At 37.4% G+C, this 17,407-nt stretch overlaps 2 protein-coding genes and 1 pseudogene across 5 annotated transcripts; 2 read left to right on the plus strand and 1 right to left on the minus strand.

The window, feature by feature from the left end:
• The first annotated feature begins 1,006 nt into the window (after positions 1–1,006).
• On the plus strand, positions 1,007–5,746 carry LOC126603563 (VIN3-like protein 1). Of its 4 annotated transcripts, none has more exons than XM_050270453.1 (5): positions 1,007–1,211; positions 1,804–1,861; positions 2,764–3,397; positions 3,737–4,047; positions 4,152–5,746. In XM_050270453.1, the coding sequence occupies exons 2-5, from the start codon at positions 1,831–1,833 to the stop codon at positions 5,342–5,344; spliced, it is 2,169 nt and encodes a 722-aa protein (XP_050126410.1). In that variant the 5' UTR covers positions 1,007–1,211; positions 1,804–1,830; the 3' UTR covers positions 5,345–5,746. The 4 variants fall into 4 exon arrangements, with proteins under 4 accessions (XP_050126410.1, XP_050126409.1, XP_050126411.1 ...); XM_050270452.1 differs by having other exon boundaries at positions 1,008–1,211; positions 1,673–1,861; XM_050270454.1 differs by lacking the exon at positions 1,804–1,861 and having other exon boundaries at positions 1,010–1,211.
• Positions 5,747–6,563: 817 nt separating this feature from the next.
• LOC126603564 (fe-S cluster assembly factor HCF101, chloroplastic) lies at positions 6,564–11,484 on the plus strand. The gene is made up of 16 exons (XM_050270456.1): positions 6,564–6,730; positions 6,869–7,015; positions 7,490–7,638; positions 7,728–7,778; positions 8,024–8,179; positions 8,594–8,737; positions 8,818–8,960; positions 9,051–9,120; positions 9,252–9,347; positions 9,499–9,588; positions 9,718–9,771; positions 9,853–9,976; positions 10,131–10,255; positions 10,664–10,786; positions 11,160–11,228; positions 11,317–11,484. Exons 1-16 carry the CDS (start codon positions 6,661–6,663, stop codon positions 11,320–11,322), a joined length of 1,617 nt encoding a protein of 538 aa, XP_050126413.1. The 5' UTR covers positions 6,564–6,660; the 3' UTR covers positions 11,323–11,484.
• Positions 11,485–15,280: 3,796 nt separating this feature from the next.
• LOC126606110 (small nucleolar RNA Z107/R87) lies at positions 15,281–15,375 on the minus strand (annotated as a pseudogene).
• Between the last annotated feature and the right edge of the window lie 2,032 nt (positions 15,376–17,407).

Here is a 17,407-nt window from a genome sequence, read left to right on the forward strand (position 1 = left end):
CAATTTGTCATTGGGTACCTTTATTTGACAATTCAATACCCCTTTCCTTTTCTGTTCCCACAATTTTCTCAGAAACCAAACAATAGGTAGCAACAAAAAGGTCACTGTTTGGTCTGAAATTTCATAACTTGTAAAGATGGGTACGTACATGTAACACTGTAACATGCCATGAACAATAACAAAAAGAGATAGACAAAGAAAGATGGAAGCATCTGATGGAATTCTGAGTCCATTTTCTCCCATTTTTTACCCTCCCCATCTCACCCTGACAAAAAAATAAATAAAAAGACTGTAATCTCCAACTACTTGAATCACCCACCAAATTTATCTACTCACGAGAATGACTTGTATGACACGAGTATACTGTCATAGTTCACGATGACATGCTGTACTAATCAAATAAAGACGTATGTATGCTTTTATCTACATATCTATATTTCGTCAACACAAATATTTCGTGATTATATACTCGTGGTCTATCTTCGTACAAATTTTGAGTCGTCTTGTCCAAAATTGCTAGCCCTAATCGAAATTGGATTCCCTCCTGAGCAAATGGTGGGGATCCTCATGATCCATTAACATAGGCCGTTGGATTTTGATTCAACAGCTACAATTATTATAATTTTTAAAGGAATTTCATATTTGTAACCATTGAATCAAAATTCAACAGTCCGTGTTAATAGCTCGATCCCTACCATTCGCTCAGGAGGGGATCCAATTCCGCCCTAATCATCATGGAACAAATTACCAGAGTCTAAACTACCGAATGATAAGGATTTTTTTTTTATATGATGAATGACATGGACGTAAATACAATATATATATTTTTTTTCCAGCAATCTCTGATGACCAAAATAATAAAAAAGTAAATATGGATAATGCACTTCACGCGCCTTTAAAGTATATAATGCCGCACCGACCAATCACATCGCCTGGAAGTGCTCCTTGTACTTTTTCTGCGGGGCAGAACCAACCCCTCTCCAGCGTTCCCGACGCGATTCCTCTGCGCGTGATTTTTCCCCTCAACACCCGTTCTCCAAAACGTGAACAACTCGTACAAGCTGCTTCCCTCACAAAACCAACTAACAACCGAGTCTCTCTCTCTCCTCGCTTTCTCTCTCTCTCTCTCTCTGATTCTCTGCTCCGCGAAGGCAAATTCTTCAGCCGGCAAGCGCCAAAAACCCTAGGGTTCCGCTCCCATTCTCCGTCAGGTCCGTCTCTCAATCCGCCGTGGTTTCGTTTCTGTATTTTCCTTTAAATTTTTCCGATTTCTTACCTCTTTCCGAGCGCAGATCCATTTGTCCGCTTTCGTTTTCTGCGTTTTCTTGTTAGCCACTTTTCGTTTTCTTAAAAATTTCGAATCTTTATTATTTTATTGTCCATTTAAATCGAAGTATTCCCTTCTTTTTTTTAAATAAAAAGCTTTGATTTAATTGCTGTAAATTCACACAATGTGCATGCCAAAGATTTATTTGGTTATCTTGTTATATAAATTCAATACATGCATTTTATATTTTATAATTTTGTATAAATATTACAATTTGTATGAATAAGTATATTTTTTATTTGCATGGGTGGTAGCTAGCTTGTTTGCAAAGCACATTTAGTTCTCTTTCAGCAGTTAATTAATTAATTAATTAATTATTTTTTATTTAATTTTTGTTGCTTCTAGTTTTAGCTTCAAGCGTTGTGTAGTGCGGTTTTCGGGTTGTTTCAATCGACTAGCTACATTATGGAAACTGACGAACTAGTAGCCCCCTTCAATTGTTCTGTCCATGTTTTTATACCAATTAATCGTTGCAGGGAGGTCGGGTATAACTATTGCGTAATATGGAATTAGAAGATAAATTTGTTAGTAAAGGTACGATCTTTGTCTTTCGCGTGCATTCCTTTCGTAAAGTCTGAAGCTTTTATCCATGGTGGTTTCGCGATGAATGTTTGGTAGTATTGGTTACATAACTTTAGTAGAAAATAGAAGAGGGAGAAGCTTCGTGGAAGAGTTCCTGGGACCCTGTCCATTGTAGCCTGGTGATATGTTGGATATAGCAAACGGTGTTGAACACGCTCTTCGGTACTTCATGTGTGACTTTCTATTGCCAGACACTTGGGTTGTTTTGAAGTTATTTTGAATTGCATTTGAAGTGTTGAACTTTTTCTATTCAAAAATAAAGTTTGTGCAGATGTAGATGTAGTGATGTACATCCGACACCCTATAAAACCTACCAGCTGAATTTTTGATTTCTTGCTTAAGGGTCCCCAGGGAAGGACAGATTTCTTGGACAAATGCATAGAGCTATTGTAAGTGGGACTAGATGTTCATTTCCTACAATATGTGAGATGATATTTTGACTTACATTATCGTCGATGGAGGGATTGTTAATAGTTGTTGAGTTAAGAGATTAGGAAGGTGCGCTAAGGAATGAGGTCTGAGAGGAGATGTTGTGTTTTGGATATTGTTGGCTAAATAAACAGAAATAAGCACAAACCGACTGAGATGTTGGAATGTACAGAATCTACTTCCCACAAAAAGGATTATTTTGTAAATGAAATTTTTTATGCGCTGAAGGGAAATGAGAAGGATAAAACAGAATTTCACCACTTGATCTTGAGAGCTTTTTCTATCGCTTGTGCATTCTATCACAGTTTTTCCTTTTTCTCTTATCCCTCCCTTATTATTGAGTTGTAGACTTGAAGTTCGTTGTTGCTTTGATATATGTGCCTAAATTTCATTTTCTTTTCGTTATTTTATTTTCCACAATCCAGTTTCTGGTGTTCAAAGCCTCTCTTCCAGTGTGCAAAGCACTCCCGAGAAGAATGGGCATTCAGATGATGCTTCACAAAGTCCAGAGCTTCTTCAAGAGTTTCTGAAATCAGGTCCCAAGAAGGAACTGCTTAGAACTTGCTTTGAAAAGGACAAGAAAAACTTGAATTCATCAAAAAATAAAATGACTGAACCTTTGAAGACTACTAACAAGACGAGTAAGAAGCAGGATGCAAAGAAAGCTTCTTCTAGTCCAAATATTCTTCCTAAAAAACAAGGCAGAAAGGGGGAAAATCCTATGCGGCTCTCACCAGCTTCTGATCAGTCTCCAGAATTTGGATCTTCAAGCTCATGGATCTGTAAAAACTCTGCTTGTAGAGCTGTTCTATCCATAGATGACGCATTTTGCAGGAGGTGCTCTTGCTGTATATGTCATTTGTTTGATGACAACAAGGACCCTAGCCTTTGGTTAGTGTGCACATCTGAATCTGGTGGCGGAGATTCCTGTGGGTTGTCTTGTCACATTGAGTGCGCCCTTCAACGTGCAAAGGTGGGAGTTGTTGATCTCGGGCAATTGATGCAGCTAGATGGTAGTTATTGTTGCGCTTCCTGTGGTAAAGTTTCGGGGATACTGGGGTAAGTAATTTTCTTGCTTATTTGAAAACTCCAAATTTATGTTTTTGAGTTTGAGAGTTCCTAAACAAGAAACTTTTTTGTATCCCATTTAATAATCTGTTTTCAGGTTTGTTCCTTATGTTTGCTATTCTGTACAAATTATCTTTGCCAAGCACTTTGGGCGAAAGAAATAAAAGAAAAATCCGGACACCACCCCGCACCAAACCACCACCACCACCAACAATCTAAATCAAAAAAAAAATTTAGGGAGGAGTTATTGCATGTACACGTCTGTAATTTGCCTAATAGGTTTCTAGCCTCGAGCTGATGTTACTGCTGTCATTTGATTAATGCTAGCAGAAATTGGAAGAAGCAGCTCATTGTGGCAAAGGATGCTCGCCGTGTTGATGTACTTTGTTATAGGATATACTTGAGTTACAGACTCATGCATGGGACTTCAAAATTTAATGAACTACATGAAATTGTGAAAGAAGCAAAGTCTAAACTAGAGACAGAAGTTGGCCCAGTGAATGGCGTTTCTGCAAAGATGGCACGAGGAATAGTCAGCAGACTATCAATTGCTGGTGACGTGCTGAAACTCTGCTCCCTTGCAATTCAGAAAGCAGATGAATGGCTGGCCAGTGTTTCTAATGCGGATCCAAATTCCCGAGGTAGGAAACTGTACCACTTGGTCCTCTTTTCGCCTTTTACAGGCCATTGTTTATGCATGGACAACTGGAATGATTACATATTTTTTTCTGTCCCTCATTTGCAGAGGGTTCACTTCCTGCAGCTTGCAAGTTTATTTTTCAAGAAGTGGCATCATCCTCTGTTGTGATTATATTGATTGAATTGTCTAATGCATCGTCTGACGATATTAAGGGCTACAAGCTCTGGTATTACAAGAGTCGAGAAGAATCACACACAAAAGAGCCTAGTTGTATCTTTCCAAGATCTCAGAGAAGGATTTTGATATCCAATCTGCAGCCTTGCACAGAGTATACGTTTAGGATAATATCTTATACAGAGGCTGGTGACTTGGGTCACTCTGAGGCAAAGTGTTTCACCAAGAGTGTTGAGATAATTCACAGAAGCTCCATTTCACCAGTTTCCAGGAATCATACGAAAGAGAATCCGATCATCGAAGCAGATTCTAGTGCCAAGAGAGAGTCTGAAACTACAACAGCAGTTGGTCCTTCTTCTGAGTTTAAAGTTCGAGATCTTGGAAAGGTACTTCGTCTGGCTTGGGCTCAAGAGCAAGGCAACTCTGAGGGGTTTTGTAGTGCTGATAAAGAAACGTGGTGTGGAGTAAGCAGCACAATAAAAACTGAAACTCCACAAGAACCATTGCCTTCAGTTTCGCACAGGCTTGACTTAAATGTTGCTTCAATGCCCGATCTGAACGAAGAGCTAACCCCGCCATTTGAATCCTCCAGAGATGAAGACAATGGATACACTTTGCAGCATGCTGTTGAAGCAGATGATGATGCTGCCTCTCATGACCTAGTGAAGAATGGTTTAGCAAGATCACATGGTAGTGGTGATTCGCAGACCTGGACTCACGGGCCTAATGGAGATGTCCCAGCTGTTGATTCCCGGGCAGAAGTTGGCAGGAAGAGGGCAGCAAACACAAATGAAGAGATATATGATTGTGATAGCACACTAATAAACGGGCCACCGGCACATATTTCTAATGGTTCTTATTGCTTGGACGAGAACTTTGAGTACTGTGTGAAAATAATCCGGTGGCTGGAATGTGAGGGTCACATTACGCAGGAATTCAGGTTGAAATTGCTAACATGGTTTAGTTTGAGATCGACTGAGCAGGAGCGTAGGGTGGTCAATACCTTTATTCATACTATGATCGAGGATCCAAGTAGCTTGGCAGGACAGTTAGTTGACTCATTTTCAGATATCGTGTCCAACAAGAGGCCACGAAATGGATTCTGTAGTAAGCTGTGGCATTAAATAAGGGCGGGCGGAGGCAAGGCCAGGCATTCTGATAAGAAGTACTATCCGCTTCATATTGAATTACTCTTTCTCCTGAGATAAGTAGCCTCTGATTAATTTTGCCAGTCTTTGTACAGGCATTTTTTCCTTAGTCATTGTCACAAGTGATTTAATTTGTACCGCGGACAAGATTTGTCCGGCTAAAAGATTTCGGTCATTGATCTGGAAGAGACTCATTTTTCTTGGGAAGGAGATGCTCAGATGCAAGGTTTCTGGCTGTAGGTCGCATTTCATTCCCGAAGTTGTCGTAGTTACATTTGAAGCTGTAGAATTAATCATTGAAGATATAGTTATAAGCACTGCTGTCATTGTCTTCATAAAACTTACAGAAGGGTACATGAATTTAGCTTTATTTTCTGCTATTTTCTTACATTTTCATTCTTTTATTCTATCTTCACCTTTTTATTCCATGATCTGGTATTTGGCAAATTAATGTGGTTGGTGATTCTTGCCTTGTAAGTAAGGTAAGATGGAAAGAAATGGGTACCATTGGAAATATTTTTGCTTTTATTATTTTTTCTTCTTTAAGAAATTGATGCTTTAATTTTTAAAACAAAATTTAAATTTAGATCGGCGGAGTACATGAACTTAGAGCGTATAAGAGCATGTACCTCTATAAGGAAATATGTTTTATTTTCAGTTGTATACGATCGTATGTGAAATGTTTCTCTCATCTTGTGTAAACAATGTGTGAGATTGGTTATAAATGATCATGAGTCTATTTCTCACCACGTGAAAAATCTCTCTTGCTTCAAGGTATTTTTCGACTCTCTCCTCAAATATCACTTGTATAGGAGAAAATAAGGGACTTGGTAGAGAATTATGGATAATCAGAAGTTTAATTGACAGTTAACTTGGAACAACATGTCATCCATAGTTCTAAGAACCATATTGGTGCCAAGTCAGCAAAAAAGGTAAACACGTCGTCGTGGATAACAAAATTAAATTCTGAATAAGATTACGAGATTGCATTTACAGATAGACACGCAGATGACTCAAATTTTGGAAACATGAGGTTCACTTTTTAATATTTATTATTATTATTATTTATTTAATTATTTATTTTTTTTATCCCCACCCCACCCCACCCACACCAGGCCTCGAACCTGGGACCTAATCTTCCCCAATCCCTTACCCACACCCTCATCAGCAGGCTATTCCTGGTGGCTTGAAACATGAGGTTCACACTTCACGCAGCCCACTCATCATCACTTCCTCTTTCTCTCTCATCATCTCCACACATTTCTTAATCTCTTTCTCTCTCTAACAAAAACATGCAACTTCTTCATGTTCCTTCTTCGCTGTATCTCTCATTCCAAAACGTGAAATCACATGAAGATGCCGGTGAGTTGAAGACATCGATATGGAACTTGTGTGCGGGCGGACACACTGACTTGACTAACTAGCTTAACTCAAATTTGCCACGCTCGTTTTGATTGAGTTGAAGCACTTACTATGCTATGGTTTGGTGATTTGTTGCAGGATTACTATCTTCATATGAGAAGCCTCTTCAGTCTTCAACGGCTGTATTTTGTTCGCTTCAGCAACAAAGACCTGAAAGGTCCAAATGGGTTTCGCGCAGAGACTCTGTATTGAGCTCCTTCACTACTAAAGCTGCTTCTTTGGAAGGTAAAAGCACCTTCTCTCTCTCTCTCTCTACCTTCTTTTTCAGCAACCCAGCAAGCAGCTTAAATTATAAGTGCTTATTCTAGACTAAACCCATTTTCCTAGATTGCACAACTCACTTTATTAGTGTGGCAATGGCATGTGCTAGTATTCATTTTGGGGCCGTTGGGCTACTCCCCATTACTAACTAGTTTTATTGTGGAATCTCGACTTCGAGATTTAGTGAAAGACAGAAAATTTAAGAAAAACACTCTACAAGAATTTATCTTTTGAAATATTTAGCAGTTGAATTAGTAGCCCAAGTCCGGATAGCGTTCCTATTCAATTAGGAAAACTGCAATGAAGGTGACAACAACAATCCAAAGTTATTATTTTTCTATGATTATGAATAAAATTGGGAATTTTTCAAAGAACATCTATATTCATCTGATGATATTGTTTTCTATTTATTTATGTTTTCCTATTCCTTTTGTTCAGATGTAGTTGGTGCTGATGAAATTTTAAAGGTGGAAGCTGAGAAAGATGTACTCAAAGCGTTGTCTCAGATCATCGATCCAGACTTTGGGACGGACATTGTCTCGTGTGGATTTGTGAAAGATCTGGACATCAATGATGCTTCGGGAGAGGTCATTTAGAGCTTGCATGGGAAAATTTTCAGTGACAGACGTATAGAGCTTAATGTCCTTACCAAAATATATTGACCTTTTTGTCTCAGGTTTCATTTCGGTTAGAGCTCACTACACCGGCATGTCCAATAAAGGACATGGTAATTGAGACAATCACCGTTTTTTTATCATGAACTTGCATATGTTTGATATTGTAGATATGATTCATATTCCACTTGATATTCCCTACTAATGGAGTTATGTGATGCTTGGCATGGCAAGATGCAATTGCCATCAGTTTCATGATTTCGATCTTCTATGATTAATGGCAAAAATAAATTTGTTATCCTTTTTATAATAACATTTTAGGACCTAGCAAACATAACAAGCTTCGTTTGCGTTACAGTTTGAACAACAGGCAAATGAGGTGGTGAACGCACTTCCTTGGGTTAAGAGTGTCAGTGTGACTATGTCAGCGCAGCCAGCGAAACCAATTTATGCTGGCCAACTTCCGGCAGGGTTACAGACTATTTCAAATATTATAGCAGTTTCTAGTTGTAAGGTAGAATCTGTACTTTGTTTTCGGTTCTTTTCTGTTGAATGTGACTTGCGCTCTACATGGTTCGGTTCAATTCTTAGGATTTGATTATTGTTTGTAACATTTTAAATTCAGGGAGCCATATCTTTTAGCTTGAATTTCCGTCTCTTCTAGTTAGGAGAATTGCTCTTTCTGACTGAACTAGTAATAACTATGGAATCTCCATGGATATCGACTAGCGGAGTAAAGAAATACATAAAATTACCATTGTCCTCATGCTTCACTTGCAAAGAATTTGTGATTCTCAAGGTTTTTCTTCTTGAAAGGAAAAGCTAAGAAAAGTGTATATAAGCAATTTACATTTGGTGGAAAGTTTCTACCATCAGTGTAGACTGCTAATTCTGTACCCTTTTTCTGCTGTTTGTGAAATGTGTGCAGGGAGGTGTGGGAAAATCAACCGTAGCGGTAAACTTGGCATACACTTTGGCTGGCATGGGTGCTAGGGTTGGTATATTTGATGCTGATGTCTATGGTCCAAGTTTACCGACAATGGTCTCCCCTGAGAACCGAATACTAGTGATGGTAATATCAGAAAATTTAGCAGAATTTTTCTCGTATTTAGTAAGGTGCTGCAGTTCTGACAGTTTCAAAACATCCTCTAGAACGCAGAGACGAAAACGATAATTCCTACAGAATACTTGGGAGTGAAATTGGTGTCTTTTGGATTTGCCGGGCAAGGGCGTGCCATAATGCGAGGCCCTATGGTTTCTGGTGTCATCAACCAACTTCTAACTACAACTGAGTGGTATGATATGCTTCTGTACACGAAACTCCGCCATTATCGTTAAGTATGATTCTCATGTCATCTTCTAATCCCGAATATTTCATTATGTAGGGGAGAGCTGGATTACCTTGTTATTGACATGCCTCCTGGAACTGGTGATATTCAGCTTACGTTGTGCCAGGTCCTGCTTTTTTGTCTCGGTTATTGTCGCTCTGTATTTAGTTTATGAAGTATGTCTATGTGGATGCTCTGCACGAATATTTTTTACTTCAAGGTTTCTACGTTTTAATACAGACAAAGTTGGTTTTGCAGGTTGTTCCATTAACTGCTGCTGTTATCGTTACCACCCCTCAAAAGCTAGCTTTTATTGATGTTGCAAAAGGAGTTCGCATGTTTTCAAAGCTTAAGGTGTGTATTTCCACCACACAATCAACCGTTACTGCGAAGTACTTTTCAATACCATGTAACCAATAATTTGTTCTAAGTTAACATTGTTCCAAAAGGACGAAGGTGTGATTATTTCTTTCTCGACGTTCTTACTTTCGTTTTCACCATTCAGGTACCGTGTGTTGCTGTAGTCGAGAATATGAGCCATTTTGAAGCTGATGGGAAACGCTATTACCCATTTGGTAAAGGATCAGGCTCTCAGGCAAGCTCACTATTGAAGAATTCACTTCCTTTCTCAACATCTGGATAATCTTAGTGCAGGCAATTTGTGCACTACCAGTAAAATTTCATGTCCATTGTATTTGAAATAGAATAGTTTGATCCGCTGCAGGTTGTGCAGCAGTTTGGTATCCCGAATCTGTTTGATCTTCCCATTAGACCAACTGTAAGTCCTCTGTCTTCCGTCAATGTTTGATATGTCCTGCGCAGGAACGTATTTTAAATTTTGATAACATTTATCTGGCAGCTATCTGCTTCCGGAGATAGTGGAACGCCCGAAGTGGTAGCTGATCCCCTAGGTGAAGTTTCGAAGACATTTCAGGATCTCGGGATATGTGTCGTGCAACAGTGTGCTAAGATTCGCCAACAAGGTACTATATTGAAATTTTTATACAAGGTTATTCTACTTTCAAAATTTTGAAATCAAAATGTTGTGGTGATGGTTTTGTGTTCCGCAAAAGTTTAGAGGCTTGCAATTTACTCGCTGTTCGAACATATGTTGAGTTTGTTAATTTTCTTTTACAGTGTCAACAGCTGTGATGTACGATAAATCTATCAAGGCAATAAGAGTGAAGGTACCGGATTCAGATGAAGAATTTCTTCTCCATCCTGCAACTGTGAGGCGGAATGACCGCTCTGCACAAAGTGTGGTACGTGGTGGTTTATTTTCGAAGCATCTTTGTTGTCAAAGTATTGCTGCTACATAATATGCAGATTATGTGCATATATGACATTTCACCCATCAGTATCATTCTTCCATCTTTCCACATCAGTAATAACTACGTTCTAAATCACGGGGAAGTAGTAATCCGGCTATCAAATTCTCACATAAATTTAGTAGATCCGATGGATTAATCAGATTGACAAAGACTATGAAGAGGCTAATTGATGGGGTAAGATGGTAGAAGTTACTAGACTCTTTGTAGGACCTTTGGTAGAAAAGAAAGGCTTCGACAAATCTTCCTTTAGTGTTGAGTTTTGATTATTGATGTCATAATTTCCAAATAATCTACATGCCTGACTTAATATTTCGCCCTTCGAATTTTGTGCAAAATCAGGATGAGTGGACGGGGGAGCAAAAGTTGCAGTTTGATGATGTTCCAGAAGACATCGAACCTGAAGAGATTCGGCCTATGGGGAATTATGCCGTTTCAATAACGTGGCCAGACGGATTTAGTCAGGTAAAAAAGGTGGTATTGTGAATGATTTTATTGCTGGCTTACTTTGCAAAGTTTTTGACATGGACCGGCATGATGCAAAAGGTAAGTGTCAACTTCATGAAAATCATGACAACCTAACTCCTTTTGACTGAAATGCAAAAGCATGCCAAATTTCTACAAGTAATGTGAATTGAAATTGCGAAAATGTTACGAAAATAGGATTTCTCCAACGATTGAACATCAAAAACCATTAACTGGTGCCGTAGCAGTAAAATAATGAATTGAGTGCATGCACAGTAGGTACATCCATAATTGCACCTCACAAGATATGATCATTGGTCTTCTATTGCAATTTGTTATGATCAATGTATGAATTTTCTACGTTACGGCACAGATTGCGCCCTACGATCAGTTGCAGACAATCGAGCGGCTAGTTGATGTTCCTCGGCTAGTTCCGTCCCAGGCAAGTTACCATTCTTACCATAATTTTTCACTGCATCAGCCTTAAATGGTAATAATATTAATGCTGTTTTTTACCTTCCCTAATACAGGTTTGATTGCTTCAAGTGATTATTAATGGATTATACGGTTTCACGGATCCTTTACACAGTTACTAGTTTTTACTGTAAAATTAGGCTGGAGTTGTGAAGTTCCTGGATTCAGGGCATGTACGTATGAGACCATTCCAATAATAATATTCACTTTCTCATCCTCTTCAATTCCCTTGACTCTTGAGTGCACGTCCGGTCCGCCATGCATGTATGTCATACATTGTTGAACATGAGAATTTTATATTGATGATTCTTAGCAAATTGTATCATTCATACCGCATTTTCATATCTAGCTTTCCAACCAGATAATTTTTCAACATATATATGACTTGCAGCTGCAAAAATCTTTGTTTTTTTTATCCTTTTTTCAACTGCTACAAGAAAACTGGGACAGCCCAAAGCCATTCACAAACCAAAATGGACGCGCCTATACCTGTTACGTGAAACAAGTGTCTCATATATAAGCTCATGTGCCACTAACGTGATATATTGAATTTTTCGCCTGTACCCCATTACGTGAAACAAGCGTCTCACATATAGGCTCATGTGCCACTCACTTGATAAATTGAAAATAAGGATTTTGAAACTCCCATGAATAGCGCATGAGCTTATACTTGACACACCTGTTTCACATCTCACCTACACATGAGATATTACGATAGCAGTATTCCAAACGAATCATGCCCCTACCATGTGTTTTAACTCTTCTACAAGACAACGCACAATACTGCATGATGAAATATCGTCATTTGTGGCATCTTCTACCAGCCGCAAAGTTAATGCAAAGCAAAGGACAACTGACCAGACATCATAGCAGTGAGAACTCAATTCAAAAACATTAAGCAGCCGTGAAACAATTCTCAAACGGTCTGCTGGTTATTGCATATTAGGAGCCGTCCAATTAATGAGCATATCTGCACAGAAAAGATATTTTCCCAGAAAGTGTTTTAATTTCACAAGGAACTATAACACTGCATTTAGATAAACAAATTTAAAATTATTAAGGAATTCTAAAATAATAAAATTTGAAATGATAATTTTATTTTGTAGAATTCATGAATTTTATTGTTTGGTTAAGTTAAAAGAATAAAATCTAATACGGAATTTAATGTGTGTACAAAGTTACTAAAATATAAATGAGAGATATTAGTTAAGAAATGTACTAGTAATAGTGGTGAAGACAATGGTGATGATGGTGGGTGGTGATGGCGACGGTGATGACGATAGATAGTGACGACAATAGCGACGGAAGAGACAGCGGTATGTGATGGTGACGGCAGCCGTGATAGTGATATGATAGGTGGTGGTGGTCGTGTAAATGTCTTTGCTCAACTTTTTTGTATTGGGACCTAATTGCCTCCAGTCTCCCACTTAGCTTTTAATTTTCACACTAACCTTTTGTCATTTTGTAACAGTCAATGTTCTTCCTTTGAATGTGTTTTGAATTTAATGGCAACTGCAATAAAAAGGAGTTTGCTCTTGCAGGATGTAAACCATTGCTTAAACTTGATCATGTATACCTTTTGAAACTTTTTTCATGACAAGTTGTATCTTAATGCAGTTGTAGCCGTTAGATTGTTAAGTTCACCTTTTATTATTAGGGCTTGGTCTGTCTAGGACGATTCAAACAACGGGATCGTGTTTAATGCAAAATCATACTGTACATGAACCCATGAGTATATTCTTGCCCTTTTACATAAACATTATCGCATGCGACTTTTTTTTTTCGCAATAACTAGTTAAATGAAAGCAAAGCATCCGTGAGAGGGTTTAATTTGTATTCTCATGTCTCAAAGCCACGTCTTAAACATGTCACATGGTTACAATTTTTCATTATTTAAAAAAAAAAAAAAAGGAAACGTATCAACCATTTGAGTCGATGCTATTGAAAATTTAATTGGACAGTGAACTTTTCACCTACTTATTATTTGAAAAGATTGCAGTAATTTGATATATCCTGATCAGAACAATTCCAAGATTCAGTCCAAACAGTTCAAACCTATTTGCTGCAGATTGGTCAACAAACTGTTGTTAATTTGCAGAGGAATTATTATTTTTCCTAATGGCTTTGTGGCCACGACTCACGAGAAATCTTGTGAAACATGTTTTGTCGGATGTATGCATTTTGGCAAACGAGGCCTTCCTTCACGTAACTGGGGCCTCCATGCAGCATGCATTTACACAGTAACCTTAACCAGATTCTTATGCAAGTTGTCAAATTTAAAACTAAAAGTGACTGAAGCACTACTTGTCGGTTTAATAAAACGGATCTTTCACATTAGCTATATCGTATGAGTGACGTATGAGATAATATGTGAGAAAGCATTCATGAAACGGGAATTTTTCTGTTCTAAAAGTTGATTTTTCTAATCCTATAAAATATTCCCAGGAATCCAGGATTTTCTTCAACCATATTCTAGCCATTTGATTCAGACATCTCCACCTGGAACGACAAGGTTTGAGTGGTCTAGCTCTCACCTTGAGCTTGTGAAAGAAAAATGCAGTACATTTATGCTTTATAAGAAAAGCTGGAATCAGTTGCCTACGTGAACATCAGTTGATTCCGTCTGTTCCTGCTTTGTGAGTCCGAACATGAGTGGCCAAGATCATCCCATACACGCATAACAGTTGATCTTAACATTTTTGTTATATACATACATGATACATGACCATCCATGCCAATAACTATTCCAACAAGTTTACTTTCCAAGCCAAAAACATTAGGATGATGCTATCCACACATTTCTTTTTATCTTCTACACACCTCTTTCAATTTCCGGTCATCATATATAATGAGTTGAAGAAAGTCAAATAACAAAAATTAATAAGAGATATGTAGAAAATAAAAATAAGTGTGTGGATAGTACCACCCAAACAATGATAGTGGTTTTAGTTAATCATTTTATCATCTTAAGATAACATGCAGAAAATAGAAGTCTAATTTGGGTGTGATGCCTTGTTGCAGCCAGCAGCTGTCTCACGTGATACATTACATTTCCCCTTTTTGCTCTCTGTTTTGTCCTCTCTTTTTGTACTTTTATAAATTTTTTCCATTTTACTATTTAGTTTGACAAAAGAATAATCCAAATCTGTGGAAAATTATTACAAAATCCATTGCTAGGATCTGTCCATAATATATAAAAAGTTCAGTGGCCTTCCCACTATTTAGGGGTCTTAGCATCTCCAAGAGTTACTTTAAAATTTGCTAGTCTAGTTAGTGAGTAGTGTCACAAGTTAATTTAGTTAGCTAATTTAAGTTACCACCTCTAGCAACGGGTAAGAATCCTCTTCAGATCAATCCACTATGAATTTTCCAGATCCTTGAGTAAGGATCCTTTCTGCTCGCAATCAGAGCGGACCTAGTAATTCTGGACCTTGCAACGAGGAGGCCCGTCTTCCTCTCGTCGCCAATGGCAATGACGGTGGGCAAGCATTGGATCGCCCATCGCTAATAGTTTTGTTAAATTTTTGCTTGTTCAGCGAGTGAATAGTGTCAAATAATTACTTTAAATAGTCTCTTTAACTTTTCATCTCCAATATCACTTTTATTTTAACAAACTTTGAATATTTTATTATTAATCAATTGAAAAAAAAAAAAGAAAAACTCATGAACTCAATCATTTTCTTCTAAATTCACACTCCCTCTTCCCTTTCTTCTTGGCTCATGGTCCACCGTTGAGTTTTATTACATTTTTAATATTTAGCATATGAACAATGACTATAAATTTAAAAGGGCTTATTCTATTAATACTCCACATATTGTTGATTAAACCCTACATACTTAATACATCCTACATTTGCTTTTTCAATTAAAAATTATCTTAATACACCTCATATACTTTCTCATAATACCCTTACACCCACATTCTCATACACCTAATATTTTTCGCATACACCCCACATTTTCTATACACTCCACATTCTTTAAATCTTATAATACTCATTTTCAATTTTTATAAATTAAATTGACTTAGGATTAAAAACCCTAACATTCTCTAAAAAGAGAAGTCTACAATCCAGTCGGTTGAGCTTGAATTTCATTGGGTCATCACAGCCAATCTCCTTTTCTTTGTCTCTTAAGCCTTTTGCTAACAAAAAAGAGTATTTTGGCTAAAAAATGGCAACTGGGAGGAACCTAACAGAGTAAAGTAAACCCCAAAAGATGAATAAGAATGAAAAAGGCGTTGCTGGGTTGGCCTCTTATGAAATTGGGTAGTATGGAAAGCAAAAGCAGACTTAAATAATTACCGATGTCGTTGAATTAAAACAATAACAAATATGAAATTTTACGTCATGTGAAGTTTCCGAAATATTGATATCGTGTTCCATTTGTTAAATTTTTTCTCAATCAACGTGTTTATAGTTTCAATAGTTAGAATTTTATTCAACAATGGAGTGGAGGGTGAGAGATGTTTTGATAGTTGAAGAAAATAAATAATATGTTAAAAGTAACTTTGGGTGTATTTAGAAATTTCTTATTTTCTTTAAACCTCATAATGTCGAAATTGTCATTGCATAGTATGTTATATAAGCCACATAATATTAAATTTTAATGTAAAGTGCATTCAATATTATGTGGGATGCTAATAAAAAAAATCATTTAAAAAACAGCTATTCACTTGCTATTACATATAATCATTTCTAGAGTCGCTTGGAAATAAATTCTTTACATTTGACTCTTTAAAATAAAATTTTAATAATTTTCATCGACAATAAAATTACGACATCACAAATAAATTGATTAACTTGAAAAAAAAACAAATATACATTGTCTTCGCATTTGAACATATATACGATACGACCTCCTCCAACCAACTGAAGACAGTTATTACTATATTCGCATTATAAATATCATCTCGGTTGTCAAATAAGTAGATAAAAACATAACATCGATGAATATAACAGTTATCGTCTCGATGATCAGTATGCAATCATACCTGCATCGTCGGCATATGTGGTTTAAACTTGTGATAAGGGATAGGAAGAACGTGGTGGTGGGGTACGCCAGCTTTAATGGCAGAAAAAGGTTGGCCTTGGACTTATCACCAACTCCAAACCCTCTCTCTTATGTCACTACACGATCACCATAAAAAGACAAACGGGTCCTTTTGGGGTCTGAAACCACGTTTCCCAGTACCATACATACTACTACTAGATTCTAGTCTCCTACCAGTAAAGTTAATTTCCATCTTATTTGGTAGGAATATTGACCTAACTCCATCTCAATTAGTAAGTAAGAGGAGCCAAAAGTCAAGGCCATGCACTAAATGACCCCAACAGCTGCCATAGATTCCTCAAATCTTGTTCTTTTTGTGCTCTAATCAGCCTGCTAAGTGATTAAACCAGTAATAGCTTATATATTAGGGTGGTTGAGATTGATTATCTCATCACGCATATTTGATATATACACGCACACACTTTTGTAGAGTGCTTTAATGAGTGAGTTTTGTTGAACAAAATTCTTGAAACACGCCTATTTAATTTACTTAGAGATTCTAACATACAATTGAATATATATTGTCTTATATTTACAAACGACATAACATGAAAATTGTTATGTGCCCGATTACATAGTATAATCTCTCTTATGCAATAGTGATGTATAAAGTTCCGTATAGGGTTTAGGAAAATCCTGAATTTCTCTTGCTGCCGGAACAAATTTGCAGCTCTCGTCGTTGAACTCTTCATCTGCTGAATAATGATCAGTTGTCCTCTTCTTTTCCCTCTTATGTTTCCATTTTCTTTTTCGTAACCTACAACGGCTTAACGACGATTTATTGACTGAAATAACAGAGAGAAAACTGAAGGGCTCCTGAATTATTTGCTGGCCACTTTGTATGATTAAACGCCTTCATTGATTTTTTCTCCATCTGGCTACGCCTCCCTTTGCTGCCTTCTTCAGCTAGCTGCACAGTTTGCACTGAAATTGCATCTCCAAATGAAATCAACCATTAATTAGAATGAACAAAACTCCACACCAGTCGAACAAATTGAGCAGCCATATATCCAAATTTATGACATTTTCGAAGACCCACGAATTGGTAGCTGATTTCAGTAGGTGACTCCCCATCTTTCTTCTAATTTCGTGCGG

This window comes from Malus sylvestris, chromosome 15, assembly GCF_916048215.2.
Source record: "Malus sylvestris chromosome 15, drMalSylv7.2, whole genome shotgun sequence".
Taxonomy (NCBI): Eukaryota; Viridiplantae; Streptophyta; class Magnoliopsida; order Rosales; family Rosaceae; genus Malus; species Malus sylvestris.